Genomic DNA, 26,819 nt, shown 5'->3' with positions numbered 1-26,819 from the left:
CTGGGTGTCTTCTTCTAAGAAATGAAATGACAGAGACGCAAGGCAAGTCTATTTATGTAGCACATTCAAAGTGCTTTACACAAGACATCAGAAGCATCATGGCAGAGGAAAGAAGAGAAACATTCACATAGACACACAGGGAGAACCAGGTTTAGTGCTCATTATTCAGCATTCTTACATAGGCTTTGGGCTTGTATATGGATATAAGCATGCAGCATGAGGACAGCATCATTAAGCCCTCCATTTGTTTGATGCAGAGGGTCAGTGTGCATCTCAACCTCTGTCTGGTCACCTTGTGTTTTTGGACAGAACTTACTCATTGTCACAGGTAGGGTTTGTCTTTTCTGCACAGGGAAAATGATATATATATTGTGGGGATGAAGTATTCAGCCAGAGAGCGTTTGAAGAGGTTGCATATCAGACAACTGGCTGCTGTAGGTCTTCACCAGGCCGACACAGCTGTCTTTGCTTCGGAAGATTGTAAAACCTTTTTTTTATTTTTTTTATTTAGTGCATCCTGTGTGTACTTCTGCAGACATGAGGAAACAATGAATGACTGTCTGGAAAGTCCACAATACAAAATGATGTTTAATTGAATTGGTAAGAGAATTATTCAGCCACGAGGGTCCCACTGATTTGTCTCCCTTTACTTTAGCGCACTTTCATTTTTACAGTACAGCATGACCCAAAAACTCGACCTTGGACTGATGCAGAAGTTGTGAAGCTCAAAAGTAAGTGCTGTGAATTTTTCCACTGTTTCTATTCCTCATTAGTTACCACAGAAAGGACTAAATAAACAAAACAGAAGACTTACAGTTGTTCAGAACACATCTCCGTGCACGACACAAGCAACGTGAAGGTGGCCATTAGAGATTCCCTTTGATCCACCACTAAAAATACTCCTGAACAAATCAGCCTTTACTCAGTCTGTAGTGACTCTTACTCACAGCTAAACTGAGGAGTTATTTTAGACTAAGGTTAGCTTGTATGTAAATCAATGTTGACTGTATTAGTGACATGTTTTTAATAGAACGTAGACTGTATATGATCAAGCGCCCCCTACTGACATGCAACAGTATAGATGATAAAAACCTCCTCCTCCATGTTTACCGATGGGACTCAAGTCAAACTTAAATGAAAAAAAAAAAAGGTCATTGATTCCTCTCAAAACATGTAATACGGAAAAATCATTTTAAATGTCTTTAAATATATTCATTACCCTTTTTTATATGAATGTGAGTCAGCACCATATTTCTGTTCTTTTACACTAAATGTCGTAGCGTATATTTTGAGAAAGAATTGTTTATTTTCCTACCTTGTTAGAAAAGTATACTCTGCGGTCTCTTACAATGAGACATTGTTCGTCATTTAGGAATCAGGAAAGCTCCCACAACAAAAATGGAGTTTAAAGCCAATCCAAGCACTCTCCAGTGAAGGGAAAGGAAACGTTCCCGACTTCACCGTACCCCCTGGTAATCCTGAATGCCATGCTCTGGTGAGCACTTCCTATCTGCTGCTCCAGCTCGTCCCCTGTTTCTTGCTTTAACAATGGAGCTCAGATGGCCTATAAAGCAAAGATTATGTCAACCTGGGCATAGTGTACCAACTGTTTCTCCTGCTTCCTTCCCCGCGTTTGGGAATAATGCGTTCCAGTTTTTATTAGACGTTACTATAGGCAGGGCTCACTGACAGCTCTGGGAATACTTTTAGTAGTTGTGTTGTTGTTTGTGACCAGAGATGGCTGGTGGAAAGGGGGCTTCACAATTCTTAAACACCATCTGATGGATGGGAGGTGGTGGGAGGGGGAGGGGGGGGGAAATGCCTGAATGCCAAGAATAGGACCGGACAACACTATCAGCCCTGATTCTGGGCTTAAGCATTTAGTGAAGCACATGAAGCAGTCAGAAAAGTGCTTTGTGTCAACAAGTTGTACTGTTTTGGACACAAACAGCACAGATCTCAGTGAGGAAAAAAAAAACACTGGGCTGAGAATGCCAAGTGTCTTCAACACATGACAAGAGCAATTTAGCATGATCTTAGACTTGGCACTCTCCGGGGGCGAAACAGGGTGTGAGCCCACACTTGAATTAGAGACTAACAGAGATTAATTTAATACTTTGGAGTTTTTTTAATGCCTCACACTTTCAAGTCTACAGCGATTTATTGGATCAGGTTGCCAGCATCTATAAAAATCACATTTACGACGTAAAAACAAATATCTTCTCTTGGCCTATATAATTATCTTGCATTTTCAGATGCCAGTCCCTCTCTCATTGGCCCAAGATAAATATTGGATGGGAGATGGTATACAGACGGATGGCACAGGAAGACATAATTCTGTCAACTTGGGTCTATTCAGTGTGAAGTGCCCAATTTAGGTGTACATTTTGTTCTTAAAGGAAAACACCATTCCTGAGGATTTTGTACCTTCTTCTCAACATACAGCCGTCTGTGTGTGACAGTAGCTGTAGCTGAAAGAAATCTCTGCTCCCCATCAGTTTTGAATATGTCACTTACTTTGAAGACTTCTTGGTGTTTCAGGAAGCAAAACTGATTTAATGTTTTACTATACTGTTGAAACTGCCATGTCTCTGGACAGGCAGTCAAACCCACACACATGTATCAATGAGGGATTCTTCATACTTTGGAGATTGTTCCTCATGACATTGGCATGTTCAAATTTGGATTGTACTAAATCTAGCTACAGATATATCCAATGCGAGGATATACTTTCAAATAAATAAGTTCATTCTATTGCTATATTAGTTGTTAATTTTTTTTTCTTTAATCCAGAAACTGGATAAATGACCAAATTGCAAAATAACTACTACTACAGTTTGAAATATTTTAAATGCATTAGACCAGTGGTAGTAAACTGGTGGGTCAGGACCCCAAAGTGGGTCGTGAATGTGCGCATGAACACATGAACTGGTTGAACATTTTCAGACATTTGGAGTTGGTGGTGAGTCCTGAAGGTAGACCAGCTGAGAAACTCTGCATTGGACGACACATTTCATATTTCTATGTTAATTTCCTTCATAGTTTTTCTTCAAAAACAAACTTTTTCCTCAGGTTCACACTCTCAAATAGCTAGCCTGTCCAATTTAAAATGTGCTTTCTGGGTTAATCAGCCGGCAGGAAGAGCACTAAGTCTATTTCAAAAAGGAAAGCTTTTTATAATGTTGGTGTCAGCACGCTTTTCTTTTTTCACTCTTATTTACGTTGGCTTGGATACCATAAATACGAAATTCTAACACTAATCTAATATATTTTTGATATCCAGTGTTTAACATTAATATTAAATCAAATTAAATTGTTATATCTCAAGGTAATACGATTATAAATGGGTTTGTACCCTTTTTTTAAACTGATGTTTGTTTATTAGAAGTGACAGGTTTTATCATAAGCCAAGTTTGATCATTTTACACAGTTTTAGTTGTGACAAAATAATTGGATTACAAGGTCTGAATTGAACAAGGTAGAATTGTTTGCAGCTATGGGATCTACCCCCTGTGGATAAAGCCCTAAGGAAGCTGTTTCTTTCATGCAGAATCAGCTAAAGGGCATGTTGTTGTGTTTTTCAAAAGCATTTCATCAAGAGTTCAAACTCTGCGTTCACATAGGCTGGATCGGGCCTTTTTTCGCATCTTTTGTTTTTTCATGTATCAAATCTGTACATTTTCTGCAGGGCTTATCCTATTCATGAAAAAAAAGCATAGATTTGTTTTGGCACACACTGCCTTCAGCAGAGCGGATAAAATCAATTCAGTGAAGAGTCTGTACCGACTCACATGTCTACACACAAACACAGAAACATTGCAACCCATGGACATTGCTTTTTTGGCTCAGTGCTTTTTACTATCTCTCCCTCTATGTTGGAGCAATGCTGTGCTGCAGCTTTCAAGCCCTACCTTGTTAACTCGAAGTCAGAACATTCGGTACAATACAAGATGTACCAGAGCAGTTTCCTGTTATTCACCACAACTGTGTTTTTGCCACAATGGCAGCAGAGCTGAAGGGATGGCCACTTTTCTGCGGGGTTCTGCTTGTCAGTGGGTCATCCACTGTTTTGGTTCTGTTTAAAATAGCATAACAACTATTGACTATCAGGAAGGTGCCATCCATTCTGAGTCATTTCTCTGGTATAATCCCTTTTTTTTTTTTTTTTTTTGAAGTGGTGTCTTGACATCTCACAGATGTAGGCACAGTTAATCAACAATCTATCGTTAGCTGTTCATCTGTGAACCGGGGTGTTAACTTTGAAATCAGTTGATCAGTCAATTCAGTTACTTAATGATTGAAACATTAGCATTAACCACGTCATCAAAAAAAAACCCAGCATAAATCTACAGGCTGATGTTTGATAGCTTTTAAGAGGTCATGGCGATTTGTAAACTCAAAATGACACACGAGTATGTGTTGTATTGTAAACTTTTTGATTTATCACTATCTTCCCTTCTAGCGGAGTTCCAAAAGGAGCTTCCTGTAAGTCAAGCAGCATTTCACAATAAAAGCGCACTGGGGCAGACATTTGTAGTCTGGCTCTTTATTCAATAAGCTCTCCAAAGTACCGCAGGTGGTATGTTCTTTCTCAGGTCCATCTTATGTAAGAGCAGTGTTTGTGATGTTCACAGAAAGTAAACTTAATGGAAGTTTAAGGATTTATTCATTAAATGTTTTAAAAACTCAGAATACTCTGTCCACTTATTTAACATCTCCTGGCTTCTTTTCTTTTTTTCACACCAGAGGTTCTGCTTGATACGTCCTCAGGCCTCAGTAGTCAAAGGTGTTGACCTCAGTTGGCTTCTTTGATGCCGCCTCAGTGGGGTAAAGACTTTGCCCATTCTGCCTCAGCGCCTTATCGGCTGCACACAAAGAGAGGCCTTTCACAGTGGGAAGAGTCCTGCCTTGAACTGGCTGTGTAAAAGGGGCTGGAAGTGCACCAACGAGGGGCGTTGCATTTGCCATTTAAGTAAGTCACAAACTCCTGCTGTCAAAATGATTGGTGCACTCCTTTTTTTTTTTTTTTTTCTAAAGAACAGATTCAGACAGTGTTCTTCTTCCTCTGAGACAAAGCCTTTGTTTACGCAGGGAGAAGTCAGCCTCTTCCAGCACCACCCTGCTTCACCTGGGAGCTGCCTCCAACGACCTCAGCTGCTCTGTCATTGGTCGGCAAAATGGCTGCATATGAGCACATGAGGTTTTGAGCGTGAGGAAGCCTAAACTGTAATTATAGAAGGAGTGCTTCTCCTGCACCCCTGTCCTTACATAAGGGACCACTTCTTGTTCCTCTGAATTTTCAGAACAACAGTTGACGACAACAAATCACAGTCTCGGTATGTGCATAACAACGGGGCCATTAAAGCAGCCATAAAAAAAACGCACTGCCTCTCTTCTCGCTCCAATTATTTTATATTTGCCATCTTTTTATGAGGTTGTAATGACAAACAAATGAAACCAAACTACGTTGCAGCCTGCATTCATTGGCCTTGGCCTATTTCCCTGAGCGCTCTCCAGCCTCTCCCTCTCCTCCACCTCTGATCTCCCTGCCTCTCCTCCTCCTCCTCCTCCTCGTCCTCCTCCTCCTCCTCAGCTGAGTTTCACTGATATTCACTGTCACAATCCTGACACAGCACTTCCTCAGTCTCTCCTCAGTTTCAGCTCGCTCCTGCCCCGGAGCGCTGACTGCCTCTTTTGGACAATGCCCATCCTTGTTTGCATCGCCCCCTCCTTTCGGGAATCCCGGCATTGCTGGTAACCACTGGTGGATCAGGATGATGAGGTCACTGTCTGTGTTTAGCCTGGCCTTGTAACACCCCCCCCCCCCTTTAAAACAATGGAAGCTTTCTTCATTAGGCTGATAAGAGGCTGCCAGACAGACAGGCAGAGCAGTTATTGGAGTCAAAGACGTCCTGCTCATGACATCTTGATGTATTGGATTTGATGGACAGCATGTATTAATCCAACCTTTGACTCAGTTCTCACCACTTTGCCTAATGTTGACCTGTATCAGTGAATTGACCTGAGTGCTTCAGCATGGCAGGGAGAAACAATGATGAACTCTTGTTGCACATTTACTTTGGCATTGCAGTTATGTCACGAGCTGCTTTTTTTTTTTTTTTTTTTGGTCTGCTATAACAATCAGAGTCAGCCAGCAGTATTTCAGAATGTTCCGAATGAAGTGGGGAAGAAAACACTTTCACTATTTCTCAGTTCAGAGTTGCAGAAAGACCCACATCATGTGAATCCCAAACTCAAGCAAGCCACTTCCTGAAGTATCATCATCACTCTTAACCTCACAGGAGCAAGAATGTTTAACAGGAAAATTCTGTCTTACATTCTCCAAAATAACATCTTTATAAAAATGTTTATTTTTTATTTGATATACTTTTAATAATCCTTGAGGGAGGAAGTTGTGGTTTGCACTCTGTATTTATTTATTTATTATTTAGTTTTTAGACATGCTTCTCACACACACATGCCTGAATCACACAAGCAGGACCTGTGGACAAGTATTAATGGAGAGACTGGAAGCGCCCCCTGAGCTGGTGGGGGTTTGGTGCCTTGCTCGAGGGCACCTTGGGAGTGCTGGACAAGGGGTCTTTCACCCCTCCAGCTACCAGACCAACTTCCATATATTGCTCCGGATCAGGACTTGAATCGGCGACCCTCCGGTTCCCAACCCAAGTCCAAGTCTCAAGTACAGACTGAGCTCCCGCCGCCTCCACATGTGCGACGGTGTGAAAACTAGAATTTACAGAGGGACATTTTCTTCTGCAGCGTAAATCCTTTGAAACTTACATCCACATTCACTTCAAAGCTCTCATTAAAACTGTTCTTGGCTTTTTGTTTTTGCCTCGCGTGTTCAGCTTCTCCATTATAAAGCTCTCACAGCGTTCATTCTAAAGTGCAGTCACCCATTTGTCTTGATTAGTCCTGACATGTTTCCTGCCATTTCCTGTTGCAGTGTTGTTCATATTAATTATAAGCATTTCGTTCCTCGCGCATCAATGGACTGGTTCCAAAAGAGGTAGCCTGCTAGTGGGTCATGTAGAGTTTGCTCTGCTTACTCATACGTGACAGGTGGGTGCATATGTTTGGAGTTCGTCCTTTTTGAATGTGCATGTCGATGTGTGCTGGTCAGAGGGAAAGTGTGTGCATCATGGAGCATTCAGGTATGCATGCTACACTGATTAAATGCAAAAAAAAGACACTTAACAACTTCATAAGACAGTTGTGTAAGAACGTTATGTCGGAAATTACAATCAAATTCCAGCACACTGTCTAACTTGCAAAAAATGTGTCTATTGGATGTTACTTGACCGGTATTTAACCTTCATCAGGTGAACAGCGTTAAAAAAAGGACACGGTAAACATCAAACCTTTAACCCAGTGTCTTCACAGCATCAAATCAGAATCAATACAAACTAGAGCTGCAGCTATCGAATATTTTAGTAATCGAGTATTCTATCGAATATCCCGTCGATTAATCGAGTAATCTAATACATCATACTTTTGCTTAATTAAGGTTTAACTCGTCTTGGGTCCCAAATTCACTTTCTGATTCACTGGTCAAGGTGGCAGGTAGATGAAAAATACAGGCCAAACACGTTTTACTGGCTGAAATAGCAAATAGTGTTTTGTGTAGCCTACACATCTGTTACAGTACATTTAATAGAGAAAGCATTATGTTCTGTTGAATCAATCACAGAATCAATCATTATGTCAGATAAGGAAATTGAGAAACTTTAAATATATATTTGCTAAATTATTATTCCACAAACAAGTTCTGTCTTGATTTAGCTTTGAAGATATTAGACATTTCATATTTCAGCCTGTATATTGTTAAAAGTGTATCTCAGCGCGCTCACAGACTACAGAGACCATAGACGCGTCTATGACAGAGACTGTGAGGACGTTGCTATCGTTATGTTAGCTGAGACTACAGAGACCATAGACGTGTCTGTGACAGAGACTGTGAGGACGTTGCTATCGTTATGTTAGCTGAGACTACAGAGACCATAGACGTGTCTATGACAGAGACTGTGAGAGGACGTTGCTATCGTTATGTTAGCTGAGACTACAGAGACCATAGACGTGTCTGTGACAGAGACTGTGAGAGGACGTTGCTATCGTTACGTTAGCTGAGACTACAGAGACCATAGACGTGTCTGTGACAGAGACTGTGAGAGGACGTTGCTATCGTTACGTTAGCTGAGACTACAGAGACCATAGACGCGTCTATGACAGAGACTGTGAGGACGTTGCTATCGTTATGTTAGCTGCAAACACGGAGAGAGTGAACGGAGAAAAGCCGACCGTTTGACCGGATCACGTGTTCCCGACTGGGTCGTATGGATCACGGATCAACTGTGTGCTGACTAAAAGTTAAAAGGGGCACGCCGCGCCACGTTAGCGCTGAAGTGTCCGTGTGTAAGAGAGAGGAGCAGGTAGCTGCAGCTACATTAAACATGTTTTATACTCATATCAAAGCATATCAAAAAACTTAACGAAGCCTCGAGGCAGCGAAGATTCCTCGATGAATTTTTGTAATCGAATTATTCGAGTTATTCGAGGAATCGTTTCAGCTCTAATACAAACATCAGCTTCCTCTCTGAGACTTCACAAACCAACAAAAAGGCTTCTCACCTTAAGTGTTCAAATTAAATTCATTCAGGGGGGAAACCAAATAAAAGGTCCCAAAGACAGAATTAAAATCCTTAAGGAAAACGTCACCTTCAGTTGAAAATAGAAAACTGATGGTACAGTATAATCCATCCAAGTCAGGGAGAAGTCCCAACAAACCCTCCCAAAGCAGAACATAAGAAAAAAAAAAAAAAGTCAATGAGCGGACAGAAGTGGACGAACCTGACGCTGAATTAAAGAAAATCAGTGTCTGTATTTTTAACCAAAACAAAGTGTAAACATGGCAAGTGACTTTCTTTAAAAAGGTACACTGGATGAAAACATGGAGTACATATTGCTCCTTCATAAACTTGTTTTGATAAACGGTCTCCATACTTCGAACTGCATCCTTATTAACATCCATCATGGATATCAGATGGAAGGTCAAACATGGTTTGAAAAGTTTCAGACAGAGGAGTTCTTGCTCGGTACTTTTCCATATCAATTTACCAGTAAATCTTTATGTGGCAACAGGAAATCCTCCAGCTCAGCCCTTTCCTTCTGATCTGGTAAAAGGAAGTACAGAAGCCTCCGACTGGGCCTTTTTTTTCTTCCTACCACACTGCATAACTTTTTTTTCCTCTACCGTGGTCTTTCCAGCTAATACATCGGTAGCCTGTTTCCTACATGAAACCATTGCCTTGTATTTCTCATCTTTCCCGAGTGTCACTCAGAGTCTCAGTGATTGATCCGTTCTTTAGAGGTTGTCATCTTACCACATGAATCAGACTTGATATTTGAGTGCTGTGGGCCTTTTTTGGCTTCAATTAATACTGCTGAGTAACCCTTTCCAGCCAAAACACTGTCAATGTATCGCTCACTGCGCTCAAATATCAGGATGTCATTTTAGCTGTCAGAACTGCCATTAAAAAGGAAGGTGGAGGAATGTCCGCCGGGCTGTGACCCGTGCATGAAGACAACTTTGGTGATAACTGCCGTTTGTCAAAATCTGACTCTGACAGAAAGGAACATGGTTGGGCAACTGTGAAAAAACCTTCAGTGCCGTGTTAAAAGTCTCTTTGAGAACAATGGAGCAGGTGGATATTAAGGTTACTTCTACTTCTTAAAAAACTCAATAAACTGCTAAAGCAGTAAACAACAACAACGATACCAAAAAGATTAAAAAAAAGGCAGTCCTTAAAAGTGAGAGATTTAGAAGAGGACCCACCGTTCCCCTGCCTGACAGATGAGTTTTAGAAACCACTTGTAGGACCCTGAGGGAGCTTCAATGGTCTGGATGAAGGTAATCAAATCACAAATAAAGAATGAGGCCTGACCATGAAATTCTTTACAACCAAGCAATAAAATAAAACAAAATTAAAAAGCACTTCTAAAATGTATGGCTAGCCATCGAAGTGAAGCAAGGACAGATGTAATGGGGTCACTTCTTTTGATACGAGATTGCCTGGCAGCAGCGCTTTGATTTAATTGCAGTCTTTGGATGTTACACTTGCAGATGCCCGAATGCCCAAACCAGTCGTGTGTGGAAAAAAATAAATGCATGCACGATCAGGAGAATGTTGGCTAGGTGTCTAAGCTGAACAAAGCAGGATTGCATCATATGGATATCAAGAGACAGCTCTCAGTCAAAATTGACGCTGAGGTTAGGGACCTCATAGCAAACAGCATAAGATAGGGCACCCAGACTGGGGGAGAGATTATTCATGTAGCTCGGACTACATTATAAGAAGATCTGCAGATTTAAAGTCGCTGAGCTGCAGAGCATTTTTTTTTTTTAACATCCAACTTTTAATTTCTGCCAGAGAGGACATGAGACGTGAAAGATCGGAGGTGCCAGCTTTTAACGGGGCATAGAGTTGAGTGTCATCAGTGTAAAAATAAAGGTATATGCCGCGCCTACACAGGCTTTGCCCCAGGGGCAGCATGGGAACAGTGAGTAAGAGGAGACCTGAAATAGACCCCTGGGGGGCCCCACAAGAGGAAAAAATAATCTTTCATACTTTGTAAGCTGTTCTGTTCTTTTGGATACTATCAAATGTAACAGAACAGATAGTTTTAACATGCAGGATTGCAAAGTATCGAAGCATCCGAATTTGTTGCCTTCGTCTTATTTGCTTCAATAATAAAGGACAAATCGCATGTGTTACACCAGTCCTAATGACTCTTCTCTTGTGCCTACTTCAGCACCTGGTCCAGTGGGATGCGGGGAACTCAGAATGCTTGCTCCAGCTGGTGAAGGAGCTCATCCAGCAGTACCACAACTACCAGTGCCAGCGTCTGCGAGAAAGCTCCAGGCTGCTCTTTGAGTACGGAAGCCTGCTGGAGGATCCCAACTATGGCCGCAACATGGAGATTTACGCCGGACGCAAGAACAGCTGGGTAGATAAATGTTTATAATGACCTTTTGTGTGTCATACTCGAGATACACCAAACCAGGAGTGGTACATAACCGTGTTACAAAAATACCCAAAGGAAATCCTCAGGCTATAAGTCTTCCCATGTTAATGCTCCAGCTTGGTCAGTTTTTAATTGAAACATCAATACTTGACATTTTGACACTTTGAGATGAGATGGAATATATGATTAAGTTTTTTTTTTTTTTTTGTAACATTATTGAAAAATGACTTTTAATGGAATCTTATTTTGTATTAATGTATTTTTTTTGTATTTGGTTTACATGTTGTATGTTAGCTTCCTAACTAATCTCCCTGAAACAGCAGCGCTGTGTTTGACTTTGTTCATGTCTGACTCTGTATGTGGATCACCTGCTGTGTCATGCTTCCACAACGCTTAAACCGCTATGTGAATTAACAGACCAGGACAGTAATCTACGCCATCACATCAATAAGAATGAACAAAGACGTAATGATGGCCCAGCTTAGTTACTGCAACTTTGCATAAATGCAATCTGTAGAAGGCAAGTGAGGAAGTTACAACATCAGTCAGTCTTGTGTTGAATCCCACATTTAAATTGAATTGGTCCTTGATGTAGAAGGACAAAGCACTAGTTGGGGTCCTTTGAATTAATATTAAAGGTTCTCTGTTGATTAGCCAACGTTCAACTTCCAAAGATTCCAGATATAGCTTCAACATCATGCTGGATTATAAACTGATGTGGAGAACTGAGGTCTCACAATAAACTCCCCCCAAAAAGAAGGTTCTTTGCAAACAAGTGAGAGCCAAAGTTTGGAGGCCTGTGCCTCAGCTCATAATATAAAGGACACCATATTAGGTAACACATTTAGAATAATTAAAAACTTTATAAAGACGAGTGTGTCTTAGTTTGTTTTTTTTTTCTTTCAAGTTTAGAGATGGAAAAGTTTCAGCTTTAATTCAGTCCATTGACCTTCACTGCTGGTCATGTTTAAATGCCTGCCTGTCCGTGTGCACTATTATACTGTGTCAGTGTGGAGATAAAGCAGCAGTGGGTCCTGGACACGAACCTGACGGCTGCCTGTTGGAAACAAGTGCTGACAATGTTTATTCTGACCTTGTGAAGTATTGAAAAATGTCTAAACTTTTTAAATGCAAAGTCATTTTTCAACTTTGCATGGAAGGATTTCAGCACAATGAAATCCCAAACAATCTTTACTACGTTGTTGTTCATAAACTGCACACTGTTAGATATTTTTTTAGTGCTAACATCTCCAATCATTTACACTTTAACTCCCTCTTTTTCTCATTACATGACATACTTGTTGTCCTTTTCGTACTTCCAACTTCTTCCTCTTTGTGTCTTGTACTCCAGACTGGAGAGTTTTCAGCACGTTTCCTTCTCAAACTCCCCGTGGACTTCAGCAACATCCCGGTCTATCTCCTCAAGGTAAAAAAAAACACATTCACAAAAATACTCATGATGAGTGAGGTAATTCAAGCTCACAAATTCACACTGCATACCTCCATACAGTGATGCACACAGATCTGTAGATCCCGCGTCCACATTATGATCAGTGTTTATTTCTTTGCATACACGTGTTACTATGTTTTATGTGCAATGATAACAGTAGCTGTGATTGTAGTGGTTTATTTGAATTTGCGACAATGCAAGGGTGTGTGTGTGTGTATGTTTGTGTGGATGTGTGTGTAAGTGTGCATGTATGCAGACTCCGGTCTTGGGGGCTGTGAGTTGACTAATCAGCAAGCCGTCACTCTCGATCTGCTCTGAGCCGCGTGGTGTCTGGAGGCAGCTTAGCCCGGACTCCTTCTCTCTCTCTCTCTCTCGCTCTCTCTCTCTCTCTCTCTCTCTCTCTCATTCTGTGCCTTATCTCGAGTTCTCTTTTCACTCTCTGTCACTCGCCCCCTTCTTGCTCTGCCGGCTCGCTGCAGGCCCTGGCTCTCTGGCCTTTTCCAGCCTGGCCTCTTGTTTGTGAGAGAAAATGATGGTAAACATAAGGGAAACAGCAACCATCATCAGCCTCACTTCACAGCCTTTGTCCCCATGTCCCTCAGACCTGCAGCGCTGAGACTTCTCTCTCTGCAAGATTTGAGTTGCCTTTAACGAAAGTCATATTTATGCTACTGTACGTAGCTGCATTGCTGATAGCATTTTTTTATTATTATTTTTTTCCATTTCTTTCTTTCTCTCTCCACCTGAGTGTTCGGAGGCAGGGAAGTTTCTGCAGCTTCCAGCCCTGAGGGGAGCTCTGTGGTGACATTTTCCTCTTCCAAACAAGCATGCTGTCACTTAGCAGAGGTTTCTGTGTAAGAGCTTTCGAAGGTGAGGCAGACTCACTGACACGGTTAACCAGTGGGTGGTGGGAGCAGAGTAGCCATTGACACAATGTTGTCAAAGAAGAACTCTCTGTACTATTTAGTGAATTTATTAGAGACGAAATCTTGGATATGGCTGTATGTTCCTGTCACCTTAATCATATCATATTCTCTGCACACACGCACACACACACACACACACACGCACAGACTCACAGCCTTGTGCCATATTTGGCAGATAGGGTATACATAGTATCTCCACAGGAGAGCATGAAGACTAAGGAAGAGTATCGACTGGCAGAGAGGAAAGTAATGAACATCAGCCCACACCTTGTCCACCTACGCTTTATAGAGGAACCGGATTATGCAGCATATAGGTCGGACTCCAGGAACACAAATGTACTTTACGCCAAACGCTTGACCTGAATTTTCTGTTTGACAGTTGTCAATCTTATAACGAGCACAAAATAAATCTATCTTTGTTGGTTCCCTCGAGGGTCTGTTGATCATTAAGATTTATTTTGGCGCTTTTTTTTGTGCCTGTATTTCAGAGATAGGACTGAGTATAGAGTCAGAGAGAGAGAGAGAGAGAGAGAGAGAGAGCAGGGAATGACATGCAGGAAAAGAGCCACAGGTGGGATTTGAACCCCGGCCGCCTACTCTAGTGGATGTCAGCCTCTGTACATAGTACGCACACCAACCAACTGCTCGTCCATCGGCACCCCAGCTTCATGCAAATCATTAACAGGTATGTCATTAGCAGGACATTTATTTTGGTATTAGTTAGAATGTAAGTCCTGACTGAAAACCCCTGTGACTTTTTAATTAATATACTTTTATTTAACCACTCTGGTCCCATCGAGATTAAGAATCTCTTTACCAAGGGAGACCTGGCCACTGGTAGACAGACAGACAGACAGACAGACAGACAGACAGACAGACAGACAGACAGACAGACAGACAGACAGACAGACAGACAGACAGACAGACAGACAGACAGACAGACAGACAGACAGACAGACAGACAGACAGAGTACAACTTACAAATTATACCTCAAATCTGAAAGTCATTCGCTCAAGCCAGAGAAATCAGCATCCAATCGAGTCTCCTTGAGTTTGAAGCGATTCCAGGCTGAGGCCACATATTACCCAGAAGCCCTTTTACGAGTTCTCTTTGAGCGTTTGGGACAGAGAGCATAAACAAGTCCTGGGACCGCAGAGAACACTGCACAGGACTCTTCTACTCAACTTTCATGTTGAGTATGACGCATCATAGTTTTGAAAGACTCTGTGTTTACTTTTCATCTAAAGATGCCCATTAATATCACACAATGTGATCAATTCTGGGGTCTATTGTTGCTTTACCCACTGATATCTTCAAGGAGCAGTGGTCCCTGTGTCCTCTCTTATAGTATCACAAACTACGACCCCGTGTTTTTGAGACTGACGAGCGTCTGTTAAGAATCTATGACTTAACCCTGACTTGCTCCATCGTATTTCTTCATCTCACAGGTACCTGAAGCATTACAACAGGGCTGTTTACCGTCTGAACGCCCACTGAGCCTTCAGTCGCTGGTCTTCCTTTACGAATAAGTCCACACTTCAAAAATCACTAAGGTGATCCTGTTCAGACAGAATATAAGCCATCAGCCAGGTACTGCAGAGGGCACACTGTTGACCCTGATTTGAATCAACCTCCTCATCAAATCCATGCATGTCCTTGCTTGAGGATGGGAGGGTTTGGCACTGGAGCGGAAATGTGTTCAGACATCGGCTACTCTGCGCTGCTCGTGAATGCCGAGATGTTGCTGGTGGGCACAGAGTTGTGGAGGACGACTGTTACCTGGAGCGAGGCATCCGCGTGGTCTGAGCTCACCACAGTGGACATGTTTACCTCCCTGCATGGACTGCCCAGCCTGGGGGGTGGGGGTTATTATTTATTTCATTCCTGGTTTTAAAGGGGGGGCCGTTCCATCATAGTCAAAATAAAAGACATGGAGAGTAGAGATGAAGGAAAGGATAGTGAAATGCACACAGATGGATGATGGCAGATTTCTTCCCCTGTAAAGGGCGTTTGGCCCTCTTGGCCACGGTCTTAATGTCTCATCCTTTGATCGTACCTTGACCTCTGGCTTGTAACCCGTTTAAAGCTTTGACTCACACTTTACGTTGCTCTTTCACCTCCCGCTCGATAGCATTTCCATTTGCTGGAAATGAGGCTTCGCTTGCTTTATTTTAGACACTCACTCAAATGTTTTTCGAGATGAAGGACAATGTATTTCCTTTCCTACAATATATTATGTGGAGTTGAACTTCTAGCGTTGGAAAAAAGAAGCCATTGAGAAAGTGGCAAAAACTACAGTTCTTCTAGTGTGGAGTTGCGGCTGTGTGCAGGAAACCTCCTTTACTCCTCATATCAAAGTGCTCATTATTACAGCAGTAATAAACATGTCAGCAGCCTGATACCAAAAAGGATTTGGTCTCAATACGTAGCTCGTCTATTTACAGACTCAACGGGAGGCTACAACTGTTTCTGATTGTTTTAATCCCAAGAGTTGCCCACCTTAGCTGAGATAGTATATCCAATATGGCGGCCATCATCATTTGGGCTTTGTATTGCCTCAGCAGAAACAAAAGAGGGAATTCATCTTCTGTGTTAGTCTAACATAAAAAAACAAAAAACATACACCTCAATCAGACCCAAAGTGGCCTCATGGAGTTTATCCTTCACCCTGAAGTCGAACGGTATAAACACGCTTTAAAGGGAGTACGACACATTGTGTGTTGTGCCATTAAGGTACACCGATGGAAGGTAAACCGTTCGCTGCCTGCTAACTTTTTTGTCTGAGTGTAGTAGACCAACCAAAAGAATATGCAGTAGTAGCTCACATATCGGAGGACAAGGACAGCGGTTAAATGGATTAGCGTCGTGAGGCTTTGCATGTAAAGGAACGGTCTGTGACTACGTCCATGTTTCATACAGTCTGTAGCCATAATGAAATGTTTCCCCCCCACGTTTCTGCTCCTTATTATCCTAACCTGAGAGAACATCCTGATTATCTTGAAGAACTGCTGTGACCTTTTCATTTCAAGTTGCCTCTCACTTGTCTGTCAGTCCTCGCTCTGAAGAGATTGTTCAGCGATGGCTTTCCTATAAAAACGTCCCCACTGATCTGCATGGAGCGATGCCACATTCGTGACTGAGCCCTCTGCTCTCGCTTCACTTGAGCTTTGTTTCCCCCACAAGCACTGACCCATGTCACCAGCTCCACAGCGATTGTGAGTGTGCCGTGTGTGTGTGTGTGTGTGTGTTTGTGTTCAGAATGAGGGACTGCCTCAAGCAGCTGTCATCAATAGGAAAGGATATTTTAGGTGACCCAGGTCTTGTGGCCAAATATAGAAGATTGAAAATCTGAATATTATGAAAATGCTCCAACCTGCAAACAGACACAAATGGTTAAAGGCGGCACAGATTCAGCACGTTTCAACGAATAGTTCAACATATTTTTACATCTTTGGAGCGAAGAAGGCAAATGTAAAGTTTGCACTGTTTTTAGAAAAAAGCAGCTTGAGTCCTGTACACAGACTGTAAATATCAATGGACGAAGCCGAAGTGATGTCAGCCAACTTTAATACAGGGAGCTCTGTAGTCCAGTTCGTTTGGCCAGTGTGAACGTTTTTTGTTGTTGTTGTTTTTGTTCTCGAATCTGCTTCTTTTTAAACTGAGCAAGCTTCATAGTGACATAAAGCAGAAGCTGTATTACAACGTTGTGTACGAGAGGTAATCGTTTTCAGACGCCCAATCACGCTTGAGTACGCCACGGTGCGGATTGTTAAGCGACATTTATCGTCTAACTTTCTGCCACGATGCAAAAAAAGCGTACCATCTAAAGTTCCAGATATTAACATGAACTCCAGATTATTATTTGTACTTTAAATTTATTTATTTTTTTACCGTTTTTAGCTCATCTCTGTAAAATGTCCAGAAGGCTGCCTCGGACCGCCTCAGGTCCGTTGTGCTTCCTTCAGGGCCGGCTAAATTTCACCCGGAGCGTTCCTGTATGCACGCTTGGTCTGTACAAGCTGTGCATGCTTCAACAACAGCACTTACATCTAATTAGTTTTACTCTAATTATTTTTGGTCCCGCATCCTTCCCCCCATTAAACACACAAGCGCACACACACACACACACACACACACACACACTTTAACCTTCAGAGCTCTACAGGCATTAGCTGACAGGGGAGGGTCAGGGTGAAGCGCAGCCTCGGGCTCTTGTTCTGTCTTTTCATTTGTAGTACGAGCGTCACTGGCTCGATCATTTCTTTACTTCCTTTTCATTTCCTGTCTAGTTTTTAATTCTTTCATCCAAATATGAAGTAATGAATGATCCCTGAGTCAATATTGCAGTCATAGACAAACGTTCTTTAGTGGGAAAACACAATCTATCATCCACGTGCTGTCACTTCCATCATTTTTTTTCTCTGTAAGTTACATTATTACTCGATATATTCCAGCCAAAGCTACTTTTGCTCATCTTCTCTGATATTTCCAGCTCTAAGTACAGATAGAGAGATCTAAGCGTCGGTAAATACTTCACAGAGGGGGACGAAACACCAACGTTTCCTCCTAATGATCCTCTTTAAGCACGCTCCCTATGCTCCTCGGGGGGTCGTCTAACAATGGCAGCATCTCCCACCTCAGTAATGGGAGAGTGCGAGTGCAGCCTTGTTCCCCCGCAGGGAACAACGTGGAGGAGCTCGGGGGCAGGTTATATAGCCAGGGGTTGGCAGAAGAGTGCGGAGCAAGCACGTCGCAATTTCTCTTTATATGCAGAGGGCTTTTGGTACGCCGTTGTCTTCTGCAAAATAACACTCAGGCTGTCGCCAAGTCTTCTCTATCAGACAGTTTGATGTTGCCTAAACAATCAAACTGCACGTAAAAAAAGGTTTGTGGAAAATGTTTGTTTTCTAGGATATCGATAGCTTCATGATGAGGGCCAGTCAAAAAGCCAATAACACTGGAACGTTTCAACCTCTTTCAGTCAATCAGTCCTTCAGTCAGTCTTTATCTTTAGCGCCAATTCATAACAAATCGAATCTCTGGGCACTTTACAAAAAGGAGCAGGTCTAGACAATGTTCTTTTTCTCATTATTTACAAAGACCCAGCGTTAATCCACCATGAGCACATGATGTGACAACATTAAGCAAAGTAACAGTGGCAAGAACAACATTTCCTTTTAAACGGGGCAGAAGCCTTTTGAACAGCGCTGGGCTGAGACTGACGGGCTCAGAAAGAAACAAACTTGGTTGATACTGATCTTTCAAACTAATATTAGTTTTTGGCTTCCATGCACTGATATAAAAAACATTTCACAGAACAGATAAAGCTGAATACAATGTGCTCAGAGGTGGTTTCATTAGTGTCTATTCCATTGGTGTCCCTGACTCCACAATCTGCTCTGCACTGTCTGCAGCACAAACTCCTCTGATTGGACCATGTACAAAAGTAATTGGATTTAAAGCGTCAACATATCCAGTTTCTTTGAACAGTATTTATGGTGTGGAATAGATGCACCATCAACATGAAGACATCTGTGTCAGTCAGGAGGGTTGTGCATGTGTTCCGGCCTTTGCACACCGACTCATTATTTTTCAGCTCTGTAACCCAATAAACAAACGATTTGTATTCATCATGCAAAGTGATGAAGCAGTAAAGAAGATTTCATGATTCTGAGAGCGAGCGGCTTTTCACCTGCTGATAGAAGCTGCAGAATTATCAAGGTGTTTTTCAGGCGTTCTGTTAGCAAGACTGGAGCCACACCTTCAAAAGAAGCCCGCCAATGTAGTCCAAGCAATTGATCCTGAACAGTGGCTGGCAGCAACACACACACACACACACACACACACACACACACACACACACACACACCTGCAAACTTGATTTTGGTTGACACAACTTTAGATTGTATTTCCTTTTAAACAAGCATCAATCTTGGACTTATACCTGATCAATATCTGACAGGGATGGAAAACATTTGAATGTCAAAGTGCTTGTTTTCAGAATGATGACCTCTGATGTTGCTCTTTACTTTTCTAAACTTCATGTATGTGATCTTTTAGTTCCTGACTTTCCCAAATACCATCCTTGCAAATTTGATTTGTAGTATTTGTGAAACCCAACAGCACCCACGTCGTTACAATTTTCAACATTTAAACATCATTTGAATAATTAGCCTCTTCTCTTAGCTGGTACCTTTTTTATACATGTATTTTTTCCTCTGCATATTTCTAGTGTTTACACCAAACTACAAATAGAAAAACATCCCAGTAACCTGTAGCCCGTTATTAGTTCCGTCAGTGTTTTCTTGTTAAACGGTTTATGTAGGGATCAAATCAGAAGCGTCACAGATAGCATGAGGTCAGCTTTTGATTAATTCAGTGGGGTGATGAAGTAGGCGTTGTTTATTCAAATCAATTGATTTTCCATCCCACTCATCACCTCCATGGATGCCTTTTATTGGCTGATATTGTGCGTCTCAAAGAGAGGTTTTAAAATAGATCACCGATGTTAATATTAAGCAGTCAGCCAAAGCCAAGTAATGAACTCATTTAGAAAGGGAGGGAGCCGTAATTTGAGCAGAAATATGCAGAGCGTTTGCTGCTGAATGATGTTGTTGATGGATGTTTGTCATTCGGCTGTTATGAAGTTCACAGTAAAACTGACAAATGACACATGTTGGTCATTAAAAATAATATAATCGTCCCGTGAGATTAATGATTGTGTGCCGGAGAATTACTTCATGTATTGTATTTGTATTTGAAAAGGTATCAACAGAGTCATCAATATATCTGTGTAATATTTATTAGGACGTGTGCTGCTGCCCTCTTGGCCTGGTCAGCCTTGTGAAAGAGATCTTTGATGTCAGTGGGTTAATTGTCTGCATGAATACAGGTGAGATAAAGAACAGGGAAGACAAATGGCGGGAGCGCTGCTTTTCTAAGTAAGCACTGCAGCCTCGTGTCTGGGACGACAGACAAACTAAAAGGCTCTTTGATATGCTCACGATCTGAGGCGAACAGCATTAGACAGCGCTGTGTCAATGAAAGCAACACAACATGAGCTCTTGAGCCTTCATCCACCCCGTTCTCCTCCCTTTCTTCCGAGAATTCAACATTATGAAGATTTTTTTCCCCACAGAGTCGATGCTGCCATGTTGCTCGTTCGGATGGCACAGAGAATTGCTTTAACTTGTCGAAAGCTCAAATTCGGCCCCACAGATCCATGAACTTGAACATGACGTGTAGACGTTCTGCCTGCGCTTCTCAAAACCAGAGCAAAAAACATTCACAAAAAAAGGGAAACAACATTTATAGTTCAAAGATGCTACTAGTCTTATCAAACCTTATCTCACTGCTCCATAAAAAGCGCTTAAACTCAACACCTCCTGTGACAAAGATTCAGTGAGCTGCAGAGTGACACAAAGCCGCTTTTCCCATGACCCACCCCAGAGTCGCTTGGTGTGGACATGCAGAACTCTGCAGAACTTTTCAGTGAGCGTTGTAGAACAGTATGGCTACCACAGCTCTCCATAAGTTGAAGCTTACAAACCACTTCGGTTAGCTGCAGCTGTGCTTGGCTTACCTTTTTCCGGTTGCCACATCACGGTTGCTCCTTTCTCAACCATTGTTGCGGTTTTGTGTCCAGCCTACGTTCCCTTTGCGTGGCAGTTGAGCTTTTGGAGAAGTCGTGGCTGAAGATAGTCTCCTGCGTCACATGATGAGTCTTGCACAATTTTCTGCACAAACCTGGAAAACAACAGTACATACATGCATACACACACACACACACACACACACACATACGTGCATGTGTGAAAGGTCCTTCTGTTTTTCTATTGCTCAAATCTAACTCCCCACTTCAGTCCAGATTTTCAGAACCTCCGACCCAACTTGGACTCCAGCGCTAATGAATCGGCCTTGGACTCATGCTCGAGCGTTGACGGCATTAGAACTCAGGAGATGGACGGAGGACTCAGACTTATTGCTGGACAGTTTATTTACATATTCTGTATGTGGCTCTCCCGTGTGGTCACATGCCTGCTTGATCAGCTACTTTTTCTGCTTTCAAAAATACTTGCAGCAAATGCAAGGTAACTGTGATCTGACTCAGACCCTACTTAGATTCTTCTTTAGTGACCTGGTCATGAAAACCAGGGACTCCAGATCCTGGTGGTTTGGTGATTCAAACACAACACTGCCGTCCAGTGTATCACTTGAGTTTTCCCATCTGTATAAAATTCCTGAAAATGTCCCAAAATCACAGCGATAGCTGCAAGTATAAACCAACGCAGCATCATTTTTCACCCAGGCTTTTGCCTGCTCTCTAGTGGCATTTCCTCATGACTTTAGGGTGTGCTAATGTCAGTGCAGCAGGTTCAAAATGTTTAATATCACAGCTGCCACAAGTGAACAGTGTCAGTCATTTTAAAAACCTACTTCTTTCCCTCTTGTTGAGTTTTTTTTCTTCTTTAAATCCCAACAGCAGTGTCCAGTAGAAATATTACTGTTTGTTTACGTTTCTTTATAATGGCTGGATGTAATGTGTTTTGCTAAACTTACTGGATTGCACTTTGGCTGCTACAAATGTGCTATATAAATAAAGTTGACTTGAATTGACAGCTGGTAACAGGTGGGATGATGGCTTTACCCTATTATTCACTTTAACACTCTTTCATTGTTACTGTTAGTACATCCGCAGACATTCAGGTTGATATTCTTGAAGATCTTCCACTTGACTTTATACTCTAAATGTTTCCATTTACACATCGCTCTGATATAATGACAAAAGACTGTCATCAGTGTCTCACTTCCTCCGCTAGCTTGGATTTACAGGTTTGTTTGTTTTTTTTAACATCATGGCGTCCTGAGACCCCCCCCCCACACACACACACACACACAAGGAACGTTTCAGGTTGTGAGGGACATCTGATAAACAGATCAGGGAGCCCGCTGTCCTGAAACTTTCCTCCAAATGTTCAGGTGTGCATGTCTGGGGGGAAAAAAAACCCCAAAACTTGTGTCATGACCCCCTCAGTGTTTCCTGTGTCCACTGTTTACCATGAATGACTTGTTCATCTGCTGGTTCGACTGGTCGTTGTTTGTACCACATGGCTGCACATGAGGTTAAAAGAGTTCTCGTCCTCAAATAGAGTCCGTTGCTTTTGGATGACGGAGTCTAAAAAAAGACACTTCTGCTGATCATATGACGTAAGGATAAACTAAAAACAAACACTTAAAGGCCAGCCTCCATCCATTACCTTTTTGTCTTTCTATTCTCGGGCCGGTCTGCTACTTAGAGACTGAACTGGGGCCTGTGCGTGACTGGTGAGTATTTGGTGCCAAAGCGAGTGGTTGTAATTTGTGGCCTTGCCGTGCCCTTGCACGGTAAACACTGACTAAGAGCTCAGGAATCTTAAGAGCTATAAAATAATTGCAGGTTACTCCCATAATGCCCAGAGTGTTCTGCTCTTTGCCTCAGCTCGGCCTCTTCCGTCACATCCCCTTTTTTTTTGAACACGTACACTGCTGTTCTATCTGTGCTGTTTCTGTTCTGGTTTGCTTCCTAACATATGAGACATGATTTAAACCCTGAAGTTTCCTCCAGGATTTAGAAATGTTCATTTTACTACATATTGAATAGTTCATCATTATGATGTTAATGGTCATAATTGGAGATTTATCTAGAAATGGGAAAAAAAATGTCCGTATAACGTCCATGTGAATGTCACATCAAGAGTCTTCAGTATGATTTGAGACAAAATAAACGTCATTTGAATTTCAGTCACAGACTGTGTAGATAGCAGACTTTGACACGAGCAGATCGTTTATTCGAACATCTCACTTCAAATGAACCTTTAAAACTTCCGGCATATTGAAAATGCAAAGCTATCTTCAGCTAGGATTTGAATAAATTCAGGGTGAAGCAGAAGTGCATCAGCATGCTTTCATTTGTGTGTTTATGTTGCTTTTTGAGAGTCCTGCTTCTGAGTGACGGCGTGTCTGTATAGCACCGAGACATGGCATTTAATAAGGAAGCAAGTTGCCCAAAAGACATCGTCAAGTAATTGCCAGTTTGGGCTTCACTAATGCAGTGTACCACTGAAATCTGAAAAGGCCAGCCAATGCTTCCACGCAGATAAACAATTATGTGGCTTTTAAATGGTGGATGTATTATAGCTTGGTATGCTCTCGATGATGAATTTAAATGTCAGGCGTAACAGCTCTAAAACAGAAATAAGAAGTGACAGACTAGAAAAGCCTTCAAATAATCATTTGTATTGTCAAGATGTTTTTTTTTTCCTCATCTTTATTTTACAAGTGTATTAAAACTGTTATAACTGATTCTGCAATAGGTGAATGTTCCTAATGCTTTTCTACCAATCAGTTATCAAATCAAATAACGGTAATATCTCCTCCGCACTCATAGCAGGAAATGCACAGCCCTATACTGAGTTTGCTGACAGAGTGAACTGAAACTCCTCTGTTGCAAGAAGCTGGATGTGGTTACAAAAGTGTTACATCAATGCTTACGTTGATTTTAGGTTGAGCTGACCAGGGGCCTCCTCAGAATGCTAACTATAAGCATACTATTCATATACGTTTTAATTGAATTGGAAAAACGTATCTGTCAGAGCTCAGCCAGGGCTTAGTCATCATTTTCAATGAGAATGAAGGACATTAGAATTTAAAATACGGGAGAGACAATGAAAAAACAAGTTAGTTGCACTTCTGGTTAAATTTTGGCCGACCTTATCATGTCACACTATCTCGACATGGCATATTAGGAAAGGACAGAAATAACACAGGTTTTAACTTTGAAGTATCATAAGTGTTTTTATAAATAATCTTAAGGTCGTCTGAATGTTTAAAACTTCCATCGTTTTTGGCAACATGTTTTTTCAAAAGTAATTTTGGACGGCTGAAGAGCGACAAGAAGTGTGGGAAGGGAGACAGTGGGTTGTTACATGCAGCAATGGGCCGAGGTCGGATTCGAACCCACGGCCCCAGAGCCCCTCTGTGGACGGAGCTAGAAATGTAAGCCTCTCCGGATCATTAGCGTACTAACAAGCACGTAGAGGCTGAGCGGTCAAGCTCTGTCCCCAGTTAGTTCAGAACTGAGGAAGCCTTTCAAAGGTCAGACTTCAAGATCTTCAACTAATTCCAGTTGCTTTTGGATTGAGTGTCGACTTTACCATGACCTGGGGAACTGAGAAACCTACACACACAATGGTAGCTTTACCTTTTTTAGCCCGTACACGGCTCCCTATTCACACTTAAAGCACTCATTTGTCATGGTATGTAAACATTTCTCCCCACAGAGGTACAGTATAAGTGAGGCTGTCGAGTTTATTTTCAAGAAAGTGTACCGCAAGTACGTCAATACAGAAGAACTAACAAACAGTGAAGTGCTTACAGAGGGGTCTGGTCTCTCCCTGAGGGGGTTTAGTGACATGATAACAGTCCACACACTGTACATGTTGGAGTCAGTAATTAGCCTCCTCCATGGAAGTCCTGAACATTTCACCTGATTTGTCTTGCACACGTGTTGTCTTGTATTGGCCTGTAATGTGTTTGTGATTGTGTTTGGTCTCTCTTGTGAAAGGGATTTTTTAAGATTTGCTGGTAAAATAAAGGTAGGAAAAAAAAAAAAAAAAGCAAGCTCTATGGATATGTGAACCCTGCTGTGTTACAGCCAGGTGGTGGAACATCTGCTTCTCCACAGCTTTCACCCTGCTGATCAAATGTCTCGTGATGAGAAAGCTAAAGGGAGTCTTTATGATGTTGCTCCTGTTAATAGTCGAACGCTTTCATCTCACTTTAATTTCAAAGATTTTACCACACTCATATGGTGCTCATAGTATTGATATCAAAGAACACCTGTGTACTAGCGTGTACCCGACCAATAATGTTTGGGTTTGATGTTTGTTGGTCATTTGAGCCTGTTCCCACCTGTTGTAGGAAATGCATTGGATTCACAATGCAGCTGCAGATATGCTGCGTCCTCAACAACTTACAACCATTAGTAAGGAAAATAACACACTTCAATAAGTGAGGGGGACTTTACAGTGCAGCTCTCCATGCTCAACGGCTTGAAGATTCTTGGCATTAATGACCTTTTGAACGTTGTGATTTACCAGGACACTCATTCAGTTGCATCAGATTTATTTTTTAACTGTCATTTTCATGTGCAAGAACTGCTTTCATAACCGCCTTTACCAGATTAAATGACGTGTCAGTCAATTATCAGAACCTCGCTTTGAAATGTCTCCTTTCTCCTTACATGTTTAAATAGTAAATCTTGGGCTTGTCGCAATACCCGATTCTTAAACTTTAACTTCTTTTCTTTTCTTTTTTTTAAATTGAAAAAACATTGGTACAGCAACAATAAAGAAGACATTACATTTGGTAAATTCTTGTTTTAAACTCTTACTGGAGGTAACAAAAAGCTTCATTGTTTAACAATTCTATTGATAATTAAAATAAAATTTAAATATCTAGTTTCAAGCTTTTTGTGCCTTCATTGGAGAGATATGAAAGTTGATAGAGTCTGAAATCAGAGAGAGAGGATGGAGAATGACATGAGGGGAAAAGAGCCCCAGATCAGATTTGAACCTGGGCTTGGAGGACTAAAGCCGCCGTCGATTGGGCGCTCGCACTTTAACTGAAATAGTAATGCCTAATATTCAACACATTCAAATTGACTCAAGTTTGACATCTTCTCCCTTCAAATGCAGTCACACTGTAGACTGTAGGACTTGGCAAAGACTGAGTGTCTTGCAGAATAAAGACTGTAAATAAAACAAATGGATCCCATTTCCTGTTTATTTCCCATCATGCCAAATTGGAATCCATAAGGAAACAGCTTTTGGCTATAGCTGTTCTTGCGTGTGCAATACTTTGCGTTACCTATAGGTATGAAGACAATAATGCTGGTTTGTATTTTATTCTTCTTCATCGTGTTTCTTTTTTTGTTGAGTTAGTCACCAGTCCGTTTTGACACCTGGACATCAGCTCTTGTGACCTGTGGCTTCGGCCTACTTTTTTTTTTTTTTTTTTTTTTTTTTTCTCCATATACTTTATTAATCCCGCGAGGGGAAATTCGGTTTTCACTCTGCATTAATGGAGAGGTCTCAGAGTGAGGGGGCTGCCCACAGAGAGCGCCCCAGAGCAGTTGTTGGGGTTCGGTGCCTTGCTCAGGGGCACCTCGGCAGTGCTCAGGAAGTGGACTGGCACCTCTCCAGCTACCAGACCAATTTCCGGACTTGGTCCGTGCCGGGACTTGAACCGGCGACCCTCCAGTTCCCAACCAAAGTCCCTACAGACTGAGCTACTGCCGCCCCTGATTTACTTCCAGGTCCTTTTGACTTATTCGTTGATGATTGATTGTTGACAGTGTTCG

The 26,819-nt window shown here is 41.9% G+C and overlaps 1 protein-coding gene across 2 annotated transcripts in view; it reads left to right on the top strand.

The window, feature by feature from the left end:
- babam2 (BRISC and BRCA1 A complex member 2) overlaps positions 1 to 26,819 on the top strand; it is an 89,376-nt gene that overhangs the window by 17,454 nt on the left and 45,103 nt on the right. For both annotated transcript variants that reach the window (XM_079368970.1, XM_079368971.1), the window contains exons 5-6: positions 10,831 to 11,025; positions 12,395 to 12,469. In XM_079368970.1, the coding sequence (XP_079225096.1) occupies positions 10,831 to 11,025; positions 12,395 to 12,469 (270 nt within the window). The remainder of the gene's footprint in view (positions 1 to 10,830; positions 11,026 to 12,394; positions 12,470 to 26,819) is intronic.

Source organism: Symphodus melops (assembly GCF_947650265.1).
Source record: "Symphodus melops genome assembly, chromosome: 19".
NCBI lineage: Eukaryota > Metazoa > Chordata > Actinopteri > Labriformes > Labridae > Symphodus > Symphodus melops.
This window is presented reverse-complemented; position numbering and strand designations above follow the sequence as displayed.